This window comes from Aquila chrysaetos, chromosome 15, assembly GCF_900496995.4.
Source record: "Aquila chrysaetos chrysaetos chromosome 15, bAquChr1.4, whole genome shotgun sequence".
In the NCBI taxonomy this organism is placed as follows: Eukaryota; Metazoa; Chordata; class Aves; order Accipitriformes; family Accipitridae; genus Aquila; species Aquila chrysaetos.
This window is the reverse complement of record NC_044018.1, coordinates 27,886,846-27,902,859: the sequence shown is the minus strand read 5'-3', so window position 1 is coordinate 27,902,859 and position 16,014 is coordinate 27,886,846. Positions and strand designations below refer to the sequence as shown.

Genomic DNA, 16,014 nt, shown 5'->3' with positions numbered 1-16,014 from the left:
GTGCTGGCCACCCTGTGGTCTGCAGGGGCTGGTGGCGGCTGCAGCAGTGTGCAGGCACCCCAGGGCACTCCCCGGAGAGACACCCAGCCCTGGTATGGCCAGATTCTGCCCTGGCACTGGCTTTGCCAGCAGAGCCGGGGGCCCTTCCTGGGGGGGATCTGATGGCGACAGATATGTATTTAATAAATGGTGGAAATAAATCAGCACTGTAATGACCTTGGGGAGCTGTACAGGGCATGGCAGGGGGCAGAGAGAAGGGCATTTGGGGGCTGCCATATGCGTGGATGATGACGTTCTCTGGGGAGGCAGTGGGAGGTGGGTGGCTCTTGGTGCCACAGACGCCCCCAACCCTGGCCAGAGCAGGAAGTACTGGTGGTCCCAGGGAAGGTGCCCGCTTACTGCAGAGTTGAAGGTACATGGGGCAGGGAGGACTGGGGGGGCAGGAAGGGGCACTGGCAGCCAGAGCACCCATACCAGACTTGGGGGGGGCAGGGGACCAGGCTCAGGGGGGCGCGGGGAAGATGCGGTCAAAGTGTGCCAGCAGCAGCTCCACGGCCTTGTTCTGCTGGGCCATGCCCGCCGCCAGGCTGCCCGGCTCCCGCTCCGGCCGCAGCAGTGTTGGCCCAAACACGATGCCGATGTTCTGCCGTGTCATGCGGTTGACATCTACCCGCTCCATCACCCTGGGAATGTGCAGGGTTGGGGGGTGGTCCCATGCATGCCATCTGCCCAGGCCTCCCTCCATCACCCCAGGGGGTCCATGTGCCAGGGCTTCATCACTGGCATGCCCTGATCCTTCCCCCGCCTCCCCTGACATACCAGGGCCACCCCATATCCCCCCCAGCTACCCCATACTACCCCATAGCCCATCCATCTGTGGGGCAGCTCTAAGCCCATTCCACAGCCACCCCAGCCCAGGAGTGGCCCTCCCCTTACCGGCAGAGGTGAGCCAGGAGATAGCGCAGGGTGGCATAGTTGGTGGGGGGCAGGCTCTTCACCAGCTCAGCCACCCGCTCCACCTGCTCCTGGGGGTCCGGCAGCTCTGGGGGGAACCACAGCAGTCAGATACAGTGGCCCCCCCGCCCCCCAGCACCCATATCCTGGGGATGCCAACGGAGAGCACTGCAGGGGGGCACTTACTGATAGCTTCAATGAAAGGGTTGAAGAACTCGTAGGGCACTAGGGGCTCGGGCAGCTCCCGGAAAAAAAGCTTGAGGGCACCGGTCACCACGTGGACATCGCTCCACTCGGGGTCTGCCAGGCTGAGTCGCTCCTCTGGGAGGAACAGGGGAAGTCAGATTGCGCCTGGGCCCCCCAAGGCCCCAGCACCGCCAGGGCCACCCCCTGCCCAGCCACCCCAGCTGACCTTGACACAGCTGCTCGGGGAAGACATAGCGTCCATCCGAGGTCACGGCTCGCTCTGTGGGGACAAAGGAGGGTTCATGGGGGGACAAACCACCTTCCCCTATCCATGGGCATATGCTCCAACACAGTTCCCCCGTACCCTCCCCAGCACCCCCATCCTGTGCCCCTCCAGTCTCCTCACCCCGGTCCACGGCAAAACGCAGCTTCTGGATCACAGACAGGTTCCCATTGACCCGGTAGATCCCGTCAACGTCAAGGCCTGGGGACAATGATGGGGGTGAGACATGGTGGGGGAAGTCCATGCCAGCTGTGGGGGGCATGCTGGCTTGCCAGCTGGGATGACCCTACCTCTCTCCTCGACGGTCTCCACACAGAGCCGGACGAAGCGGGGCACTGTGGTGCTCTCCCGCTGGCACAGGGCATCCAGGCGGCACCCGAACACCTGGTCTGGGAGAGGGCTGCGCTGGGGCAAACCGGGATGGGGGAGCACTGGCACTTGGTGGGGGGTAAATGGGACTGGGAGCGGGGTACAGGGACCAGGAGGGAATGCTGAGGTCTGGGAGGGTGGTGGCGAGGGCAGGGACGGACACCAGGACTGGGAGAGGACGGTGTGACCAGGAAGGGATACTGGACTGGAGGGAGACACGGGGACCGGTGGGTGCACAGAGACCAAGGCGGGGATTCTGGGACTCGGGGCGGGGGGTGGAGAAGAGACACTGGGATCAGGAGGGGGACAGGGACCAGGAAGAGATGCTGGGACTTGGGAGGGACACTGGGACCCATGGGTGCACAGGGACTCAGGGCAGGAACACTGGACGGGGGGGAGGCACTGGGACCCACTGGGGACAGGCAGCCAAGGCTCAACAGCTCTCAGGCTTCCTCTCCCACTTTGGGGGCAGAGGGAGGCTGTGGGAGGGTTTGGGGAGGTCCCGAGGGTGTGGTGGGACTTGGCGGGAGGTCCCACAGCCGGGGAGCCCCACCTCGAATGAGTCCCTTCTCCTGCAGGCTCTGGAGCGGGGGCCGCTTGACGATGAAGCGCCTCAGCTTGCTCTTCACCCGCTTCTTCTCTGAGGCATCGGGGGTGTGGGGGGCACCTGGGGGCACAGTGGGCCCAGAGTGCAGTCATGGTCACAGTCACACCAGCCCTGAGACCTGCTCCCCCGCCTTGGCCCCCCAGACCTACCTGGAGCCCTGGCCCCCTCAGTGACCCGCGGCGCCTCGTCCTCGTCCCCGCTGAGCTCCCCCCCAGTGTCCCCACGGTGCAGCCAACCCACAGGCACGTCCACAGGGTTCTCCAGGTCCTGTGGGAGGGTGGCAGAGTGGTCAGGGATAGTTGGGGATGCCGACAGGGCCGGGGGCAGCCATGGGGCGCTGCCTCCCCCCCCTCCAGGCACTCACCAGCCGGCGGATGACACCCCGGATAGCCCGGGCCCACTCCTGGATGGTGGCTTCTTGGTCCGACTGCAGCAGGAACTCGTTACCCGTCACAGTGCGGAGCTGGCAGGAGGGGCAGCAGGATGGGGGGGGGGCAGAGACCCCTGGGGACCTCTACAGGGGCCAGGGGGACCCAGGGACTCCAGGGGTGCCCTACTCCCTCTCCAATGGCGGGCTCCAGGGGTGACCCTAACCCAAGGGGTGTCCCTATGCCCCCCACCCACACCCCAGGGGAGTATATGAGTGGCACCCCTTTATCCCATTTTGGGGGTTCCTGTACATGCTGGGCTGTGGGGTCCCCTTCTCCATGGGCTGCATTTAGGAGGATCCCTTTGATGCTCGGACCGTTATGGAGAGCCCCATGTCCCCAGGGCTCTGCACTTGAGGCACTCCCACATCCGCAGCCTGGGGTCCCACCCCACTCACATGGATGACGTTCTTCTTGCTGGAGAGTTCACGGGCCCAATCCAGGGCAGCCCCCCGCAAGTCCACGCTGCTCTCGGGGCAGCTGCTGGCAGGGCACTGGGGGAGCACCAGGCATCACAGGTGTCCTGTCCCCCTTGTGTCTCCACAGCACCCCATATTCCTCCACAGCCCTCTCTGCCTGCTGTCCCCACTGTCCCCCCCATACCTCCCCACGCTCTGGCATGCCCCCACTCTCCCAGCCCACCCCCGTGCCCCCCACTCACCCAGGCAGTGGGTGCCGGCCCCTTGGACTCCTTGTAGAAGATGAGGCTGTTCCCGGCCAGCACCACCCAGGAGACACCCCAGCTCTTCCTGGGGGCAGCAGGTGAGGGGCACCCCCAAACCCTCCCCAGCCAGGGCTGGGGGCAGGCTTGGGTGTCCCCTGCCCTAGCAGATCCCCACACAGGCCCCAGGCATCATTTGGGCGCTGGCAGCACCCCAGATCCGCTCCCTCACCCCCAGCCTGGCACGGCCAAAAGTGCCTTTGTGTGCCAGGGACATTGCTTGTCTGGAGCCCCTCAGCTGTGAAGAGTCAGGAGCCAGGCTGGCACGCCACCCCCCCTCCCAGGCTGGAATGCCCGCCCCCAGCTGGCACAGCCCCCCCTGGCATAAACTCGCCCCTACCCAGGCTGGCATGGCCCCCTCAGCTTGGCAAAACCCCTCTGCTCAAGCAGGGACCTCCCAAAAAACTCGCATGGCCCCCCAGACTGACAGAGAGTCCTTGCTTCAATATGGGCCTCCCCAAGCCTGGCACAGCACCCCCTGCAGGGATCCTAGCCTGGCATAGGCCCCTGCACCAGCACCACCCCCCCGGGACCCCAACCTGTCACAGCCCCCTGGAGCAGGACCACAGCCCCCTGCACTGGGAACCCCCTCCCAGGACCCCAGCCTTGACCAGCCCCCTCCCCAACCCAGCCCCCACCTGAGCTTCCTTCCACCCTCAGCGATCTTGGTCCTGTTGAGCTGCCCGGCCTTCTGCACCTCCTGCGAGGACAGGGTCAGTGCCGCCCCTGCCGCCCCCCCAGCGCCCCCCCGGCCCCCAAGGTAACTCACAGTGGGCAGGGTGGGGATGCAGGGTGGGGGCTCGGATGGGGCCAGGGAGGGCTGGGGGGCTGCTGCCTGGTCCTGCAGGCTGTGGTGGGCAAGGGTCCGGCCGTGGCTCACCTGCTGTGGGGGGACAGCATGGGGGGCACAGCCCAGGCCCTCTGTGGTGCCCCCCCATACCCTTCCCAGTGCCCCCCATTATGCATCCATGCCTTGATCCCCCTCCCCTACCACCCAGTGTCCCCCCATCCTCCCTCCTCTCCAGCCCCCTCCCATCTTGCCCTCTCCCTGTGCCTCTGCCCCCCCCCCCCCCCGCCCCGTCCCCATCCCCGTCCCCGTCCCCGTCCCCATCCCCGATCTCACGGTGCCACCGGGAACCCCAGCGTCCCTGGAGGTCCAGCATGCCGTGGTCCTGGGGGGCTCGGCAGGGGGAGGCAGGCCCTGCAGGGGACACAGGAGACATAGGTCAGCCTCAGGGGATGGCATAGCCAGGACCCCAGGACAGGGCCCTACACAGCAATTAGCGCTGGCAATTAGCGCTGGCACTAACTGCCAGCAGCCCAGCGGGGCTGTGCCAGGGACACGGGGGGGGGGGGGGGGGGGAGGGGGGGGAGGGGCAGTGAGGGAGACCTGGAGAGCACTGGGGGAGTCAGAGGGGGGCAGCAGTGGGGCCACACAGAGGGAGTGGGAGGGAAGATATTGGGGAGATAATTTAGGAGAATCGAGGAATCATGGGGGTCACGAGGAAGATATAGTGGACCTTGAAGGACATGGGCACAAAGTGTGGGCATTGGTGGAGGGGCTAGGGGGCATGGGGAGTATGGGGGGCAGTGGGATGGATGCTGGTGGGGAAATGAGGGGACATGGAGGGGCAGGGAGGGGTGGAGTTGTGTAGACCCAGCTGGCGGGGAGGCTGGCAGGGCCCCAGTACTCCCCCCTGCTGCCCTCCATGCCCACCGCCTCCCGGTGCTGCCGGGGGGGTTTCCAGGAGGTCATGCCCGTCTGGGGGTTGTAGAAGAAACAGCGACCAGTGCTGGGGTCCAGGTGACGCTCCCAGGCCCCCAAAAGCTGCAGGGGGGGCCCGGCTGGCATGGGCGGCTCAGCCTGGCCCCCCACCCGCTGCAGCTCCTCAAGATTGCAGTAGATCATGGTAGCTCCCAGCGGGGGCACCTGGGGGGACAGATCCTAAACTCTGCAGGGGGAGCACATGGACAATGCCCATAGCGTACACCCAGCCCCATGCTGTGCCTCGCATACCCTGCCCCCAGCCTCATTCTCTGCTCAGCCCCCAGCAGTGCCCCCTTGCCCTGCCCCTCAGCCCCCCCAGCAGTGCCCCCTTGCCCTGCCCCTCAGCCCCCCGCATTCCCCCAGCGCCCTGCCCAGCCCGGATCAGGGTTTTGCAATCATTTCCCCGGAGCCGTTTGCCGCCCCCCCCCCCCGGTAGCCTCGGCCCCCCCCCGGTGCTCCCCGGCCCGGGCCCGGTGCCCCGCTCCCACCTGCTGCTCGCAGCCGTGCAGTACCGGCGCCCCTCGGCCCCCCCCGACCCCGCTGCGGGCGGGACAGCCCCCCCCCCCCCCCCCAGCACTTCCTCCGCTGCCCCACGGCGACGAGGAAGCGGCGGCAGCAAGGGCGGGGTTGGAGGGTGCTGGGGTGGGGGTATGTAGGGAGCGCAGCAGGGTTGTGTGGTTGGGGGTGCAGGTGGGCGATGCAGTGGGGTGGGTGATGCAGAGAGGTGAATTTGGGGAGTGCAGGTAGGCAATGCAGGAGGCAAGGTTGGGGGTGCAGCAGTGGAGGTGGGAGGTGCAGGTGGGCAATGCAGAGGAGTGAAGTTGGGGGTGGAGCTGGGGGGTGTAGGGGTGCAGGGAGGGGATGCTGGTTGGAGACGCAGGGTGCGGGTTGAGGGAAGGAGGGTGCAAAGGCTGGGGGGTGTGCGGGGATAGGGAGAACCAGTGAGGCTGCAGGGGCTCAGAGGGGAACAGGGCTGGGGGCACAGGGTGTCCTCTGGGTGCCACCTGGTTCCCACTCACCCCAGTGCCCTGGGCCAGCAGCTCCTGCTGGGACTGGCACTGTGACAGGGCTGAGGAGGGGATGGGCAGGGCCCCCTCTGCCAGCTGGCTGGTGCTGATGCAGCAGCCCTCGGGGCGGTTGGGGGTCAGCCTGGCCTCCTGGTGGGGGGGCAGGGGTGGGCCACACAGGTCCTCCAGTGAGCAGTACTGTGGTGGCAGGCCTGGGGAAAGAGAGGAGGGTACCTATAAACTCAAAACGATACTCTGGGTTGGCGGTGGGAGGCACAGACCCCCACCCCTGGGCCCCAACCCTGTTTTCCCCAGGGTCCCCCCAGCCCCATGTCCCGGATGTCTCTCAGTGCCTGCAGCTCTGTGCCCCTTCCACCTCCTGCACTCCCAGCCCTTTTGGCCCCCATCGTCCCTCATGGGTGTCTCCCAGCCCTGTACCCCCAGTGCCCCCTTATCCTGTACCCTTAATGCCCCCAGCCCCGATCTTCCCCCGGCCTTGTGCACCAGACCCACAGCCTGGGACTCCCAGTGATGTGTCCCCCAGGCCTGTACTGCCAGTGTCCCCTCATCCTATGCCCCTAATGCCCCCAACCCCTTGCCCCCACCTCAGTGCCCCATGGCTCCATTCTCCCAGTGTCCTGCCATCCTGGGTCTGCTTGCCCCATGGCCCCAGCCCTGTGCCCCTCTGCCCCACTCACTCATGCCTGCAGGCTGGCTGGGGGGCAGCATGCTCTGTCTCCCAGTGTCACCAGGGTCCAGCTCGGTCACATAGGTAGCAGGGACGAAGAAGGGCCGAGCCCAGCGGGGCTCGCTGGCCCGTCTCACCTGCCACCAGTCCTCGTTGGCTTTGTGGAGCAGCAGGAACTGCTCCCCAGCAGCCATGGCCACCTGCCGCCCGTCCTCAGCACGGTACGCGTAGTTGTAGAGGGCGCGGAGCACCACAGCTGGCTCGGTGCGCCGCCACCGCCGCCCCTCCAGCCGCCACCGCCCTGGCAGCATCCTCACCCTGCTCAGGGTGCCTGGGCACACTGCAGCCTGGTCCTCAACATCTGCAGGGCACAGGACTGGGGGTCAGGGCAGATGTGCTGCATTCCCCATGGCTGGCATGGCCCTGGGCTGTAGTGGAATGGGGCTGAGTGGTGCCACGGGTGGCAGCAGGGACCCTGCCTGCCTGCAGGGCCAGGACAATGTTGTGCCCTGTGGCCAGGCTGTTTCCCATGGCTGTGGATTCCCACCCAACCATGGCAATACCCCACAGCAATCCTGTTCAGAAGCAGTGGAGGGACCATGTGCTGGCCCAGTTCCTGGTGCTGGGGAAGCCAATGCCCAGCCCTGGGGTACAGGGGAATGGGGGGACCGGGGGCACCGGGGGGCTAGAGGGACTGGGTGTACTGGGGCAGCCAGGGCTCAGGGGCGTGCAGGAAACCCAGCAGCTGCTGCAGCAGGAAGCAGTGAGGCTGCGGCTTCCTCCCACCACACAGCATGGGGCTGGGGGGTGGTGCTGCAGGGGCCTCAGCTCCATGGTCCCATGGCTGCCAGTCCCCTGGTCCTCATCCCATGGCTCTGCAGCCCTGTGGCTCCCAGTCCCTTGGTCCCCGTGCCAAGGACCCCCAGCCCCCCACCCCACACTCCCTGGTCCCCAGCCCCACAGCCCTAGGCTCCCAGAGCTGCAGCCCTCCCCAACTCCATGGCCCTACAGCCCCCAGGCCTGCCCCCCAGCTGGAGACACACTCACCATCTTCGGGGCACCGCTGTGGGGCCGGTGGGCAGGACCTGATGCCAGGACAGAGAGGTGGGGGGGTGGCTGCCACGGGGTGTCGGCAGAGGACGCCGGCATCCTGCCTGCACCCAGCCAGCCGAGCACCCACGGGGTGCAGGGATTAGAGCCCACGGCCCTGCTCGACCCAGCTCGGCTCTAAGCACCTTTCGGCTCTGCCCACGCTGTGCTGCCGGGAGGGGTCAGGCGGGGGGGGGGGCGAAGCAGGGCAAGTGGGGTAATGGCACTGCCCCGGGGGCGGAGGAAATCAGCTTTGCCCCGGGGGCGGGACGCCGGCCCGGTTGTGTCCCACGCCGCTCCCGACACCCGCCCCCGCCTCCCTTCGCTTTCTCTGCCCCACCGGTTCCTGGGGCACCGGGGGGGGGGACGAGGGGGAACGGGCCGGGGGGGCTGTGCCTGCACGGATCCCCGGTCCAGGCCAGCGACCCCCCGGCGGGGCCCCCCGGTTTCCCCAACCCACCTGGTCCTGCCGGGGTGGCGGGTCCGGCTCGCCCGTAGCGGCGGCGGCGGGGACACCTCCCCGGGCCATGTGACAGGACGAGACGGGGCGCCCTGCGGGGCGGGACGGGGAGCGGAGGGGGGGGTCCTCCCGGGGGGAAGGGAGAGTATCCCGGTGGGAAAGCGGGAGCGGGCAGTCGGACGCCGGGGGGGGGGGCTGCGGGCGGGCGAGCGGAGCTGGGGCTGTTCCGGGCCCGGGGGGCAGGAGGCTTGGGTCCTCGCCCGCGGCCCCGGGAGGCAGTGCGGGGGGGGGGGGGGGGGCGCGCCCCGGTCCACCTCTGGGCCCACGTCCTGGAGGGAGGGGGGACAATCGTGTGACGTGGAGCGCCGTGCTGCCGGGCAGCTTCGGCGCCGCGACATCACGTCCCCGCTCCGCGGCGGGAGCGGAGGATGCTGCGGGCGGCGGCGGCCCCGCCCGGTGGCCACGGCAACCCCGGCGGGCCGGCTCCCGTGTCGCCATGGCGACCGCGCGGCCGGCGCTCTCGCGAGAGTTGGGGGAGCGGGCCGGCCGCCTCCGCGCGGGGCGTTGCGGGAGCTGTAGTGCGGCGGCGGGAGGGCCGGTCCCGGCGTGCCCAGCGCGCGGCCTCGTTGCATCAGCGCGCGGCGATGCGGCTGCGGGTGGCGGCGGGCGGCCCCGCCGCCCTGAAGGTGCTGGCGGCTGCCGGGGCCGCCGCTGCCCCGGTGCGGCTCGTCTGGGGCGGCCCCTTAGGTGAGACCGCCGCCGCAGCTGCTCCCCTCCCCGGCAGGGACCCCCTAGTACCGGCCCCGGTGATCCCCACCCCTCGGCGGGGGCCGCCGGGCCTGACGGGCCTGCTTCCCCCTGCAGAGCAGCCCCTCGCCCCGCTGAGCCCCCCGTGGACGCCCGCGCTGGAGCTGGACAGCGGCACCGTCCTTTTCTCCCCCAACGCCATCTGCCAGTGAGTACGGAGCGCTGGGGGCGGGGGGGGAGGCGCGGGCACGGCCTCGCAGCCTCCAGCTCCCCCCCCCTTCCCCCCAGGTTCTTCTTCCTGGCCCGCGGGGAGGAGCCCACCGACCTCACCAACCAGTGGCTGGAATGGGAGGCCACTGAGCTACAGGTAGGTGCCCCGGGGTTTGGCGGCTTCCCACCCCCGGGCCCGGCCTACCTGACCCCTTCTGCCTCTTTCTGCTCCCCAGCCGGCTGCCTCGGCTGCCCTGTACGCTCAGCTGGTGCACGGCAGGAAGGGTCTGGAGGCAGTGGAGGTCCTGGGGAAGTTGCTGGTCCACATAGAGCTGAACTTGTCCAGGAGAGGCACTGCCTACCTCGCTGGGGTGAGTGGGACTGTGGGGTGGGGGGAGCACTGCCTCCTGGGGGGGGGGGCCCTTCTCCCTGGAGAGCTGAGCTCGCTGCTGCCTGCCCTGAGGCAGAGCCCTGAGCCTGGGTTGAGGCTGCCTCAAGGCCTGACTCTGCTTCTCTGGTCCAGGACACCAAGTCAGTGGCTGATGTGGTTGTGTGGGGTACCTTGTTCCCTGTCCTCCAGGATGAGACCAGCCTGCCAAGTAAGAGTGAAATAGGGGTGCCGAGGGGGAGCATTGCTTGTGTTCCTATGGTTGTAAGAATTGTGCTGCTCTCTCTCTCTCCCTCACTCCCCCAAGGTGAGCTGCAGGTGCTCAGGACCTGGTTCCAGAGCATGACGCTCTCAGAGGCCTGCAGGAAAGCTGCTGACTCTGTTCTGATGCCCAAGGCACTGCTGGAGTTCAAGTCCTACCTGCAGAAGCAGCCTCCGCCCTGCCTGGCCATGGAGAGAGCCACCAGTAACGAGCCCGAGGTGCAGCCCTGGCCCCCTGCTCAGCCCTGCCCCAGGGATGGGCCCCTGTGGGGCTGGTGGTGACAGGCACACAGACCCTCACTGGGACCAGCCTTCCCCACAGGAGGAAGAAGGTTCTGAGCCTGCCCTGACAGAGGAGGAAATCACAGCTGCTGTGGACGCCTGGGCCCGCGGTGTTGCAGCACTGCCCAAGCCCTGGCAGCCTCAGAAACCTGTGTGAGTTCCAAGATGATACTACGGCTGGCTGTCCCAGACCTCCAAGGGGCCTGGCAGGGGCTCCCAGACTGATGCCACATTGTTCTGGGGTGGCCCTGTTGCTCTTTGTGCCTGCTCTGACTGCCCCTGTCTATGCCAGGCTGCCCGTGGAGGGCATGAGGAATGTCCTGATCACCAGCGCTCTGCCCTATGTGAACAACGTGCCCCACCTCGGCAACATCATTGGCTGCGTCCTCAGTGCTGACACCTTTGCCAGGTGAGACCTGGCTGTGGGAAAGCTGCTGGGGGATCATCATGGAGGGCTGTAATGCCCCCAACACCTGCACGGGTGTCACAGGTACTGCCGCCTGCGGAACTGGAACACGCTGTACGTGTGCGGCACGGACGAGTATGGCACAGCCACTGAGACCAAGGCGGTGGAAGAGGGGCTGACACCCCAGGAGATCTGCAACAAGTACAACGCCATCCACACTGACATCTACCGCTGGTTTGACATCTCCTTCGACTACTTTGGCCGCACTACCACACCGTACCAGACCATGTGAGTGGCTTTGTCCCCCAGGGGCTCATATGGAGGGACTGGTGCTGGGGAATGTTGGGGGGAGCCCCAGCATGCCTGGCTGAGGGTGCTTTATGGCTCTCCAGGGTTCCCTGGCTGATGGGGGTTGCCCCCCTGCTCTTCCTCTCCTGTCCTAGGATTGCTCAGGACATCTTCCAGCGCCTGCTGGCCCGTGGTTTCCTGCTGCAAGACACTGTGGAGCAGCTGCAGTGTGAGGACTGCCAGCGGTTCCTGGCTGACCGCTTTGTGGAGGGCACCTGCCCCTTCTGCAGCTATGAGGAGGCCCGGGGGGACCAATGTGATAAATGTGGCAAACTCATCAATGCTGTGGAGCTGAAGGTGGGACAGGATCCCTCTGGGGACCACCCCACCCCACAACCCCCTGCCAGCTCTGCCTGGGACCCTCAGCCTTGTCCTGGTTTCTCCTTCTGACAGAATCCGCAATGCAAGCTCTGCAGGGGCGTCCCTGTGGTGAAACCTACCCAGCACCTCTTCCTGGACCTACCCAAGGTGTGCTTCATCCCTGGGAGAGTGGGGAAGGGATGGGGCACCCCCTGGTACCACTGACCATCCCCATGTGTTCCCCCACAGCTGGAGGAGCAGCTGGAGCCCTGGCTGGAGCAGTCCTGGGCCACAGGGGACTGGACAGCCAATGCTCGCTACATCACTCGCTCCTGGATCCGGGATGGGCTCAAACCTCGCTGCATCACCCGTGACCTGAAGTGGGGCACACCTGTGCCCCTCGATGGTTTCCGTGACAAGGTGGTTCCCACCTGGCCCCTTGGTTGCAGCATCTGTCCCCAGGTGCCCTGCCTGGGGGTCCCCTGCTCATGTATCACTTTTCCCTCAGGTTTTTTACGTGTGGTTTGACGCTCCCATTGGCTACTTGTCCATTACAGCCAACTACACCGACCAGTGGGAGAGGTGGTGGAAGAACCCACAGCAGGTAGGAGCCTGGTGCTGCTGCAGGGTGGAGGCAAGAACAGAGCTGGACACCAGGGTCCACTGATGTCCCCCCCACCTCCTCCCCCTACTTACCAGGTTGAGCTCTACAACTTCATGGCCAAGGACAACGTCCCATTCCACAGTGTCATATTCCCCTGCTCACTCCTGGGTGCTGATGACAACTACACCCTGGTGAACCACCTCATTGCTACAGGTACTGGGGGGTCACCACACTTCCCTGCTTTACCTCAGTCCTGGGAACAGTCCAGTCTGCCCTGCATGGGCACAGAACTGCATTTGCCCCTCCTTGATTTGGAAGCCCCTTTGAGCTCAGCATGAGCCTATCGGCACTTTGACAGTGTCTCCCTGTGTTGCAAGGCTGTTCCCTGCCTGAGAGAGGGCTGGGCCCATGCTTGGGCCCCATGGTGGGGTCTCTCCTCCCCTCCCCAGAGTACCTGAACTACGAGGATGGGAAGTTTTCCAAGAGCCGGGGTGTGGGAGTGTTTGGGGACATGGCCAAGGACACAGGCATCCCTGCGGACATCTGGCGCTTCTACCTGTTGTACCTGCGACCAGAAGGGCAGGACAGCGCCTTCTCCTGGAGCGACCTCATGCTCAAGAACAACTCGGAGCTGCTGAACAACCTGGGCAACTTCATCAACAGGTTCTGGGACACCCTGGCAGTGGCAGGGGCCATCTCTGTCCCCAGGCTGTGCTCACGCCTGCTCCACCTCTGTCCCCAGAGCTGGCATGTTCGTCTGCAAGTTCTTTGGTGGCACTGTCCCAGACATGGTCCTGACACCAGATGACAAGAGGCTTTTGGCCCGTGTCACCCTGGAGCTGCACCAGTACCATCAGCTGCTGGAGAAAGTCCGGTGGGTAGCTGAAAGCCTGGGGCTGGAGCAGGGCTGAATTGTTGTGAGGGTGGAGGGCAGAGACCTGACCTACAGCAGGTGTTCAGCCCTCCTCTACCCCCCCGCCCCCACCAGCATCCGTGATGCCCTGAGATGTATCCTCAGCATCTCTCGCCATGGCAATCAGTACATCCAGGTGAATGAGCCCTGGAAGCGGATCAAGGGGGATGAAAAGGACAGGTAGGGAGAGATGGGGGGATGGGGGGTGGGGCAGGGCTGGGAGCTGGCATTGACGGAGGGTTTCCTGCCCCGCAGGCAACGTGCCGGCACAGTGACCGGTGTGGCGGTGAACATGGCTTCCATGCTGGCTGTCATGTTACAGCCCTACATGCCTAGCGTCAGCCTGGCCATCCAGGGGCAGCTCTGCATTCCCCCGGACTGCTTCGTCCTGAGCCACAACTTCACCTGCACCCTGCCACCTGGGCATCGTGTGGGCACTGTAGGTGGCAGGGGGGATGCAGGCTGTGCCTCCCCGGGCAGTGCGTGGGTAGGATTGGGGGTGCTGGCCCTGCAGAGGTGACCCCTCTTCTTCCTGGTTCCAGGTGAGCCCCCTTTTCCAGAAGCTGGAGCATGACCAGATTGAAGCCCTGCGCAAGCGCTTCGGGGGAGGGCAGGTGAGTGGATGCTGCAGTGCCCCCACAGCTCCTCCACCTTGGACACCTCCTTGCCTCTCCACCTCTGCTTTCTGTCCCTCCTCACTTGCTGTCTCTCCTTTCCCAGCCTGAAGATCTTGCTGTAGAGCCCCAGGTACCTCCCTGGCACTGCCTCAGTGGTGCTGCAGCAACCCACCCCTCTCCAGCATGAGGGGGGGTGTGGGGGTGCAGAGCTCTGCCTCTGGGGGCTGGGACCAGGGCTCACACCTATTTCTGTCCTTCCACAGGCCAAACAGACCCCCCCAGCCTCAGTGACCCTCATGGCTCCAGGTGACCCCGAGCTGATCCAGGAGCTGACAGAGGAGGTGGCCAAGCAGGTGAGTGGTGCTGGGGGCTGGTCCTGTCTTGCCCCTTACCCTGCCAAACCCTTATCACACCCTCCCCTCCTCCCCCCACCCCAGGGCAACCACGTTCGGCAGCTGAAGGCCAACAAGGCAGAGAAGGCCCAGGTTGACACAGAGGTGGCGAAGCTGTTGGAGCTGAAGAAGCAGCTGGCACTTGCAGAGGGCAAAAGCCCTGAAGTCCTTGTGCCCAAGGGGAAGCGGAAGAAGTAGCACCTGGCTCTGCTATAGCTCTGGCAGCCCCAGTGCTACCCAGAGAGCAGACTGAGTGGTGCTGGCTGGTGGTTATATGCGTGTAATAAAATGCAAAAACTATACAATCGCATACAGAAGTGGTACCCTCCCCACAGCATCAGTCTGTGCCAGTGGGGCAGTGCCCCTCCAGTTCATGGCTGCCTCCTAGGTCCGTAGAGGCAGTGGAGTCCTTGCCCCACTAGCTGTGGGGCAGCATTGGCACCTAAGCCCGGCGGAGGTTCACAATGTGGTCGATGAGGGCTGCCCGTGTGCGCTCCACCTCTGCGCTGAGCCGCCGGATCTCTTCCCGGAGCTGCTCATTGTGGGCCGTCAGCTCCAGCACTCGCTGCTCATTGGCCTGCTCCCGGCGCTTGGCCAGCTCCCTGCTTGCCACCATGCCACTGCACCTCTTCCTCTTCACCCCACACCACGCAGCTGCCCCTGCCTCATCCTCCTCTGCGCCCAGCTGGGGTGGGGAGCTCCTGCTGGAAGCTGAGCCCGGCAGTCCCGCAGGCTCTGTGCCAGCTGTGCTCTCTGGCTCCAGCAGCTCAGCAGCCAGGGCAGCATCCAGCTCGCAGCCCTCTGGACCACCGCCAGCTCCCCCTGTGCCCCACAGTGGAGCCAGCTCTGCCTGCAGGGAGAGAGGAGGAGCCAGCCCCTGGTGACAAGTGTCCCCTGCCTTGTGCCCCCCCTGCCAGGGGTGTGTTGCTGGCTGCTCAGCTCACCTGCTCAGCCCCCCAGGGTACGGATGGCCCGCTGGGCTCTGCTGCTGCCAGCACCTCCTGCAGGTCCTGGTACCAGGCCTCCAGTTCCCAGCCAGGCAGGGCACCGGTGGGTCCCCCCGCAGGCAGCCCCTCGGCTGCCATTGTCACCTCTGGGCCAGCGCAGGGCTGTGGGGGGTGGGGAGAAGACGGGGTGAGTCAGGCCGAGACCCGCAGCTACGGGGCGTTGCTCCCTGCGGGGTGCCGGTCACCCCGCGGTGCCGCCACCCCCCCTCCCCTACCTGCTCTCAGGTGTGGTGGTCGACAAGGACGCACTTTCTCCTGGATGCCTGGGGAGGGAGAAGAACAGGATCAGACTGCGCCCCCCACCACCACGCGGCGGGTGGAGGGCTCCCCGGGGGTTCGGAGCCCCCATCGCGCCCCCAGGGGTACCACCGCCGGCGGGGGCGGGGGGTGGCGACGTACCGGGCACAGCGCCCCGCCTGCCTCGCGCTGGGGGCGGGGAGTGTGGTGGTGCGCCCCTAAGGCCACTCTCCGGTGAGGGTGGCCTGCGCCCACCCCGCTCTCCGGGAGCCCTGGCGTCCCCCCCAGGACCGGACGGAACGGTCCCGTCTACCGTCACCTCCCCCGCCCCGGCTGCGCTCGGGGCTGTGCTCCCCGGCGTCCTCCCCCCGGCGCACCTTCCTGGGCGGCCCCGGCTCCCCACGGCTCCAGCCCGAGCGCTGCCCCCCGCTCATCCTCGTCCGCATCGTCCCGCACTGCTCCGCTCCCGCTGTGCCGCCGCCCGCGCCCCTTTTAAGGGTCCCCGCGTGACGCAACGCTCTCGCCAGCCGCAGCCAACGGACGCCCACCGCGCCGTGACGCGCGGGGCGGCGCGGGCCAATGGGAGCGGGCGAGGGGAGGGGCGCGCGCCACCGCCCACCAGGCAGGAGCGGCCCCGGCGGGCCGCGCGCCCTGGGGTGAGTCAGGCGGAGCGGATGATGCAACGGCTGGAAACCGGCCCCGCCCCGCCTTAAAGAGCCCGCAGCGCCGCGGCGGGAGCGAG

At 66.7% G+C, this 16,014-nt stretch overlaps 3 protein-coding genes across 10 annotated transcripts; 1 reads left to right on the top strand and 2 right to left on the bottom strand.

The window, feature by feature from the left end:
- Window positions 1-376: 376 nt before the first annotated feature.
- Window positions 377-9,192, bottom strand: ARHGAP9 (Rho GTPase activating protein 9). 5 transcript variants are annotated; one of them, XM_030037413.2, is made up of 19 exons: window positions 8,561-9,192; window positions 8,059-8,096; window positions 7,022-7,372; window positions 6,336-6,535; window positions 5,266-5,493; window positions 4,672-4,749; window positions 4,318-4,431; window positions 4,187-4,248; window positions 3,489-3,576; window positions 3,226-3,321; window positions 2,764-2,862; window positions 2,549-2,666; window positions 2,346-2,459; window positions 1,714-1,812; window positions 1,547-1,624; window positions 1,367-1,420; window positions 1,141-1,275; window positions 937-1,042; window positions 377-683 (listed from the first exon to the last, which is right to left on the bottom strand). In XM_030037413.2, the coding sequence occupies exons 1-19, from the start codon at window positions 9,190-9,192 to the stop codon at window positions 503-505; spliced, it is 2,871 nt and encodes a 956-aa protein (XP_029893273.1). In that variant the 3' UTR covers window positions 377-502. The 5 variants fall into 5 exon arrangements, with proteins under 5 accessions (XP_029893273.1, XP_040984792.1, XP_040984791.1 ...); XM_041128858.1 differs by lacking the exon at window positions 8,561-9,192 and adding an exon at window positions 8,247-8,263 and having other exon boundaries at window positions 5,257-5,493; XM_041128857.1 differs by lacking the exons at window positions 8,059-8,096; window positions 8,561-9,192 and adding an exon at window positions 7,491-7,643 and having other exon boundaries at window positions 5,257-5,493.
- On the top strand, window positions 9,160-14,330 carry MARS1 (methionyl-tRNA synthetase 1). Of its 4 annotated transcripts, none has more exons than XM_030037409.2 (22): window positions 9,160-9,307; window positions 9,425-9,515; window positions 9,596-9,674; window positions 9,754-9,888; window positions 10,041-10,116; window positions 10,213-10,385; window positions 10,477-10,601; window positions 10,741-10,857; window positions 10,939-11,142; window positions 11,298-11,499; window positions 11,596-11,670; window positions 11,752-11,922; window positions 12,011-12,106; window positions 12,202-12,319; window positions 12,556-12,769; window positions 12,849-12,980; window positions 13,095-13,199; window positions 13,275-13,458; window positions 13,562-13,633; window positions 13,740-13,766; window positions 13,900-13,989; window positions 14,074-14,330. In XM_030037409.2, exons 1-22 carry the CDS (start codon window positions 9,205-9,207, stop codon window positions 14,224-14,226), a joined length of 2,742 nt encoding a protein of 913 aa, XP_029893269.1. In that variant the 5' UTR covers window positions 9,160-9,204; the 3' UTR covers window positions 14,227-14,330. The 4 variants fall into 4 exon arrangements, with proteins under 4 accessions (XP_029893269.1, XP_029893270.1, XP_029893272.1 ...); XM_030037410.2 differs by having other exon boundaries at window positions 9,161-9,307; window positions 10,489-10,601; XM_030037412.2 differs by lacking the exon at window positions 13,740-13,766 and having other exon boundaries at window positions 9,161-9,307; window positions 10,489-10,601.
- DDIT3 (DNA damage inducible transcript 3) lies at window positions 14,293-15,817 on the bottom strand. The gene is made up of 4 exons (XM_030037418.2): window positions 15,650-15,817; window positions 15,251-15,298; window positions 14,973-15,137; window positions 14,293-14,878 (listed from the first exon to the last, which is right to left on the bottom strand). Exons 3-4 carry the CDS (start codon window positions 15,111-15,113, stop codon window positions 14,471-14,473), a joined length of 549 nt encoding a protein of 182 aa, XP_029893278.1. The 5' UTR covers window positions 15,114-15,137; window positions 15,251-15,298; window positions 15,650-15,817; the 3' UTR covers window positions 14,293-14,470.
- Window positions 15,818-16,014: the final 197 nt, after the last annotated feature.

Bases quoted from the DNA above. Each gene is read 5' to 3' on its own strand.
- ARHGAP9 (XM_030037413.2), bottom strand. From the start codon at position 9,192: ATGCAACGAGGCCGCGCGCTGGGCACGCCGGGACCGGCCCTCCCGCCG. The intron at 8,097-8,560 runs GTGGGTTGGGGA...TCCTGGCATCAG, and splicing joins CGCCACCCCGGCAGGACCAG to GTCCTGCCCACCGGCCCCAC. The intron at 3,577-4,186 runs GTGGGGGCTGGG...TGCTGCCCCCAG, and splicing joins GAGGGTGGAAGGAAGCTCAG to GAAGAGCTGGGGTGTCTCCT.
- MARS1 (XM_030037409.2), top strand. From the start codon at position 9,205: ATGCGGCTGCGGGTGGCGGCGGGCGGCCCCGCCGCCCTGAAGGTGCTG. The intron at 11,143-11,297 runs GTGAGTGGCTTT...CTCCTGTCCTAG, and splicing joins ACCACACCGTACCAGACCAT to GATTGCTCAGGACATCTTCC. The intron at 13,200-13,274 runs GTAGGGAGAGAT...CCTGCCCCGCAG, and splicing joins AAGGGGGATGAAAAGGACAG to GCAACGTGCCGGCACAGTGA.
- DDIT3 (XM_030037418.2), bottom strand. From the start codon at position 15,113: ATGGCAGCCGAGGGGCTGCCTGCGGGGGGACCCACCGGTGCCCTGCCT. The intron at 14,879-14,972 runs GTGAGCTGAGCA...CTCTCCCTGCAG, and splicing joins TACCCTGGGGGGCTGAGCAG to GCAGAGCTGGCTCCACTGTG.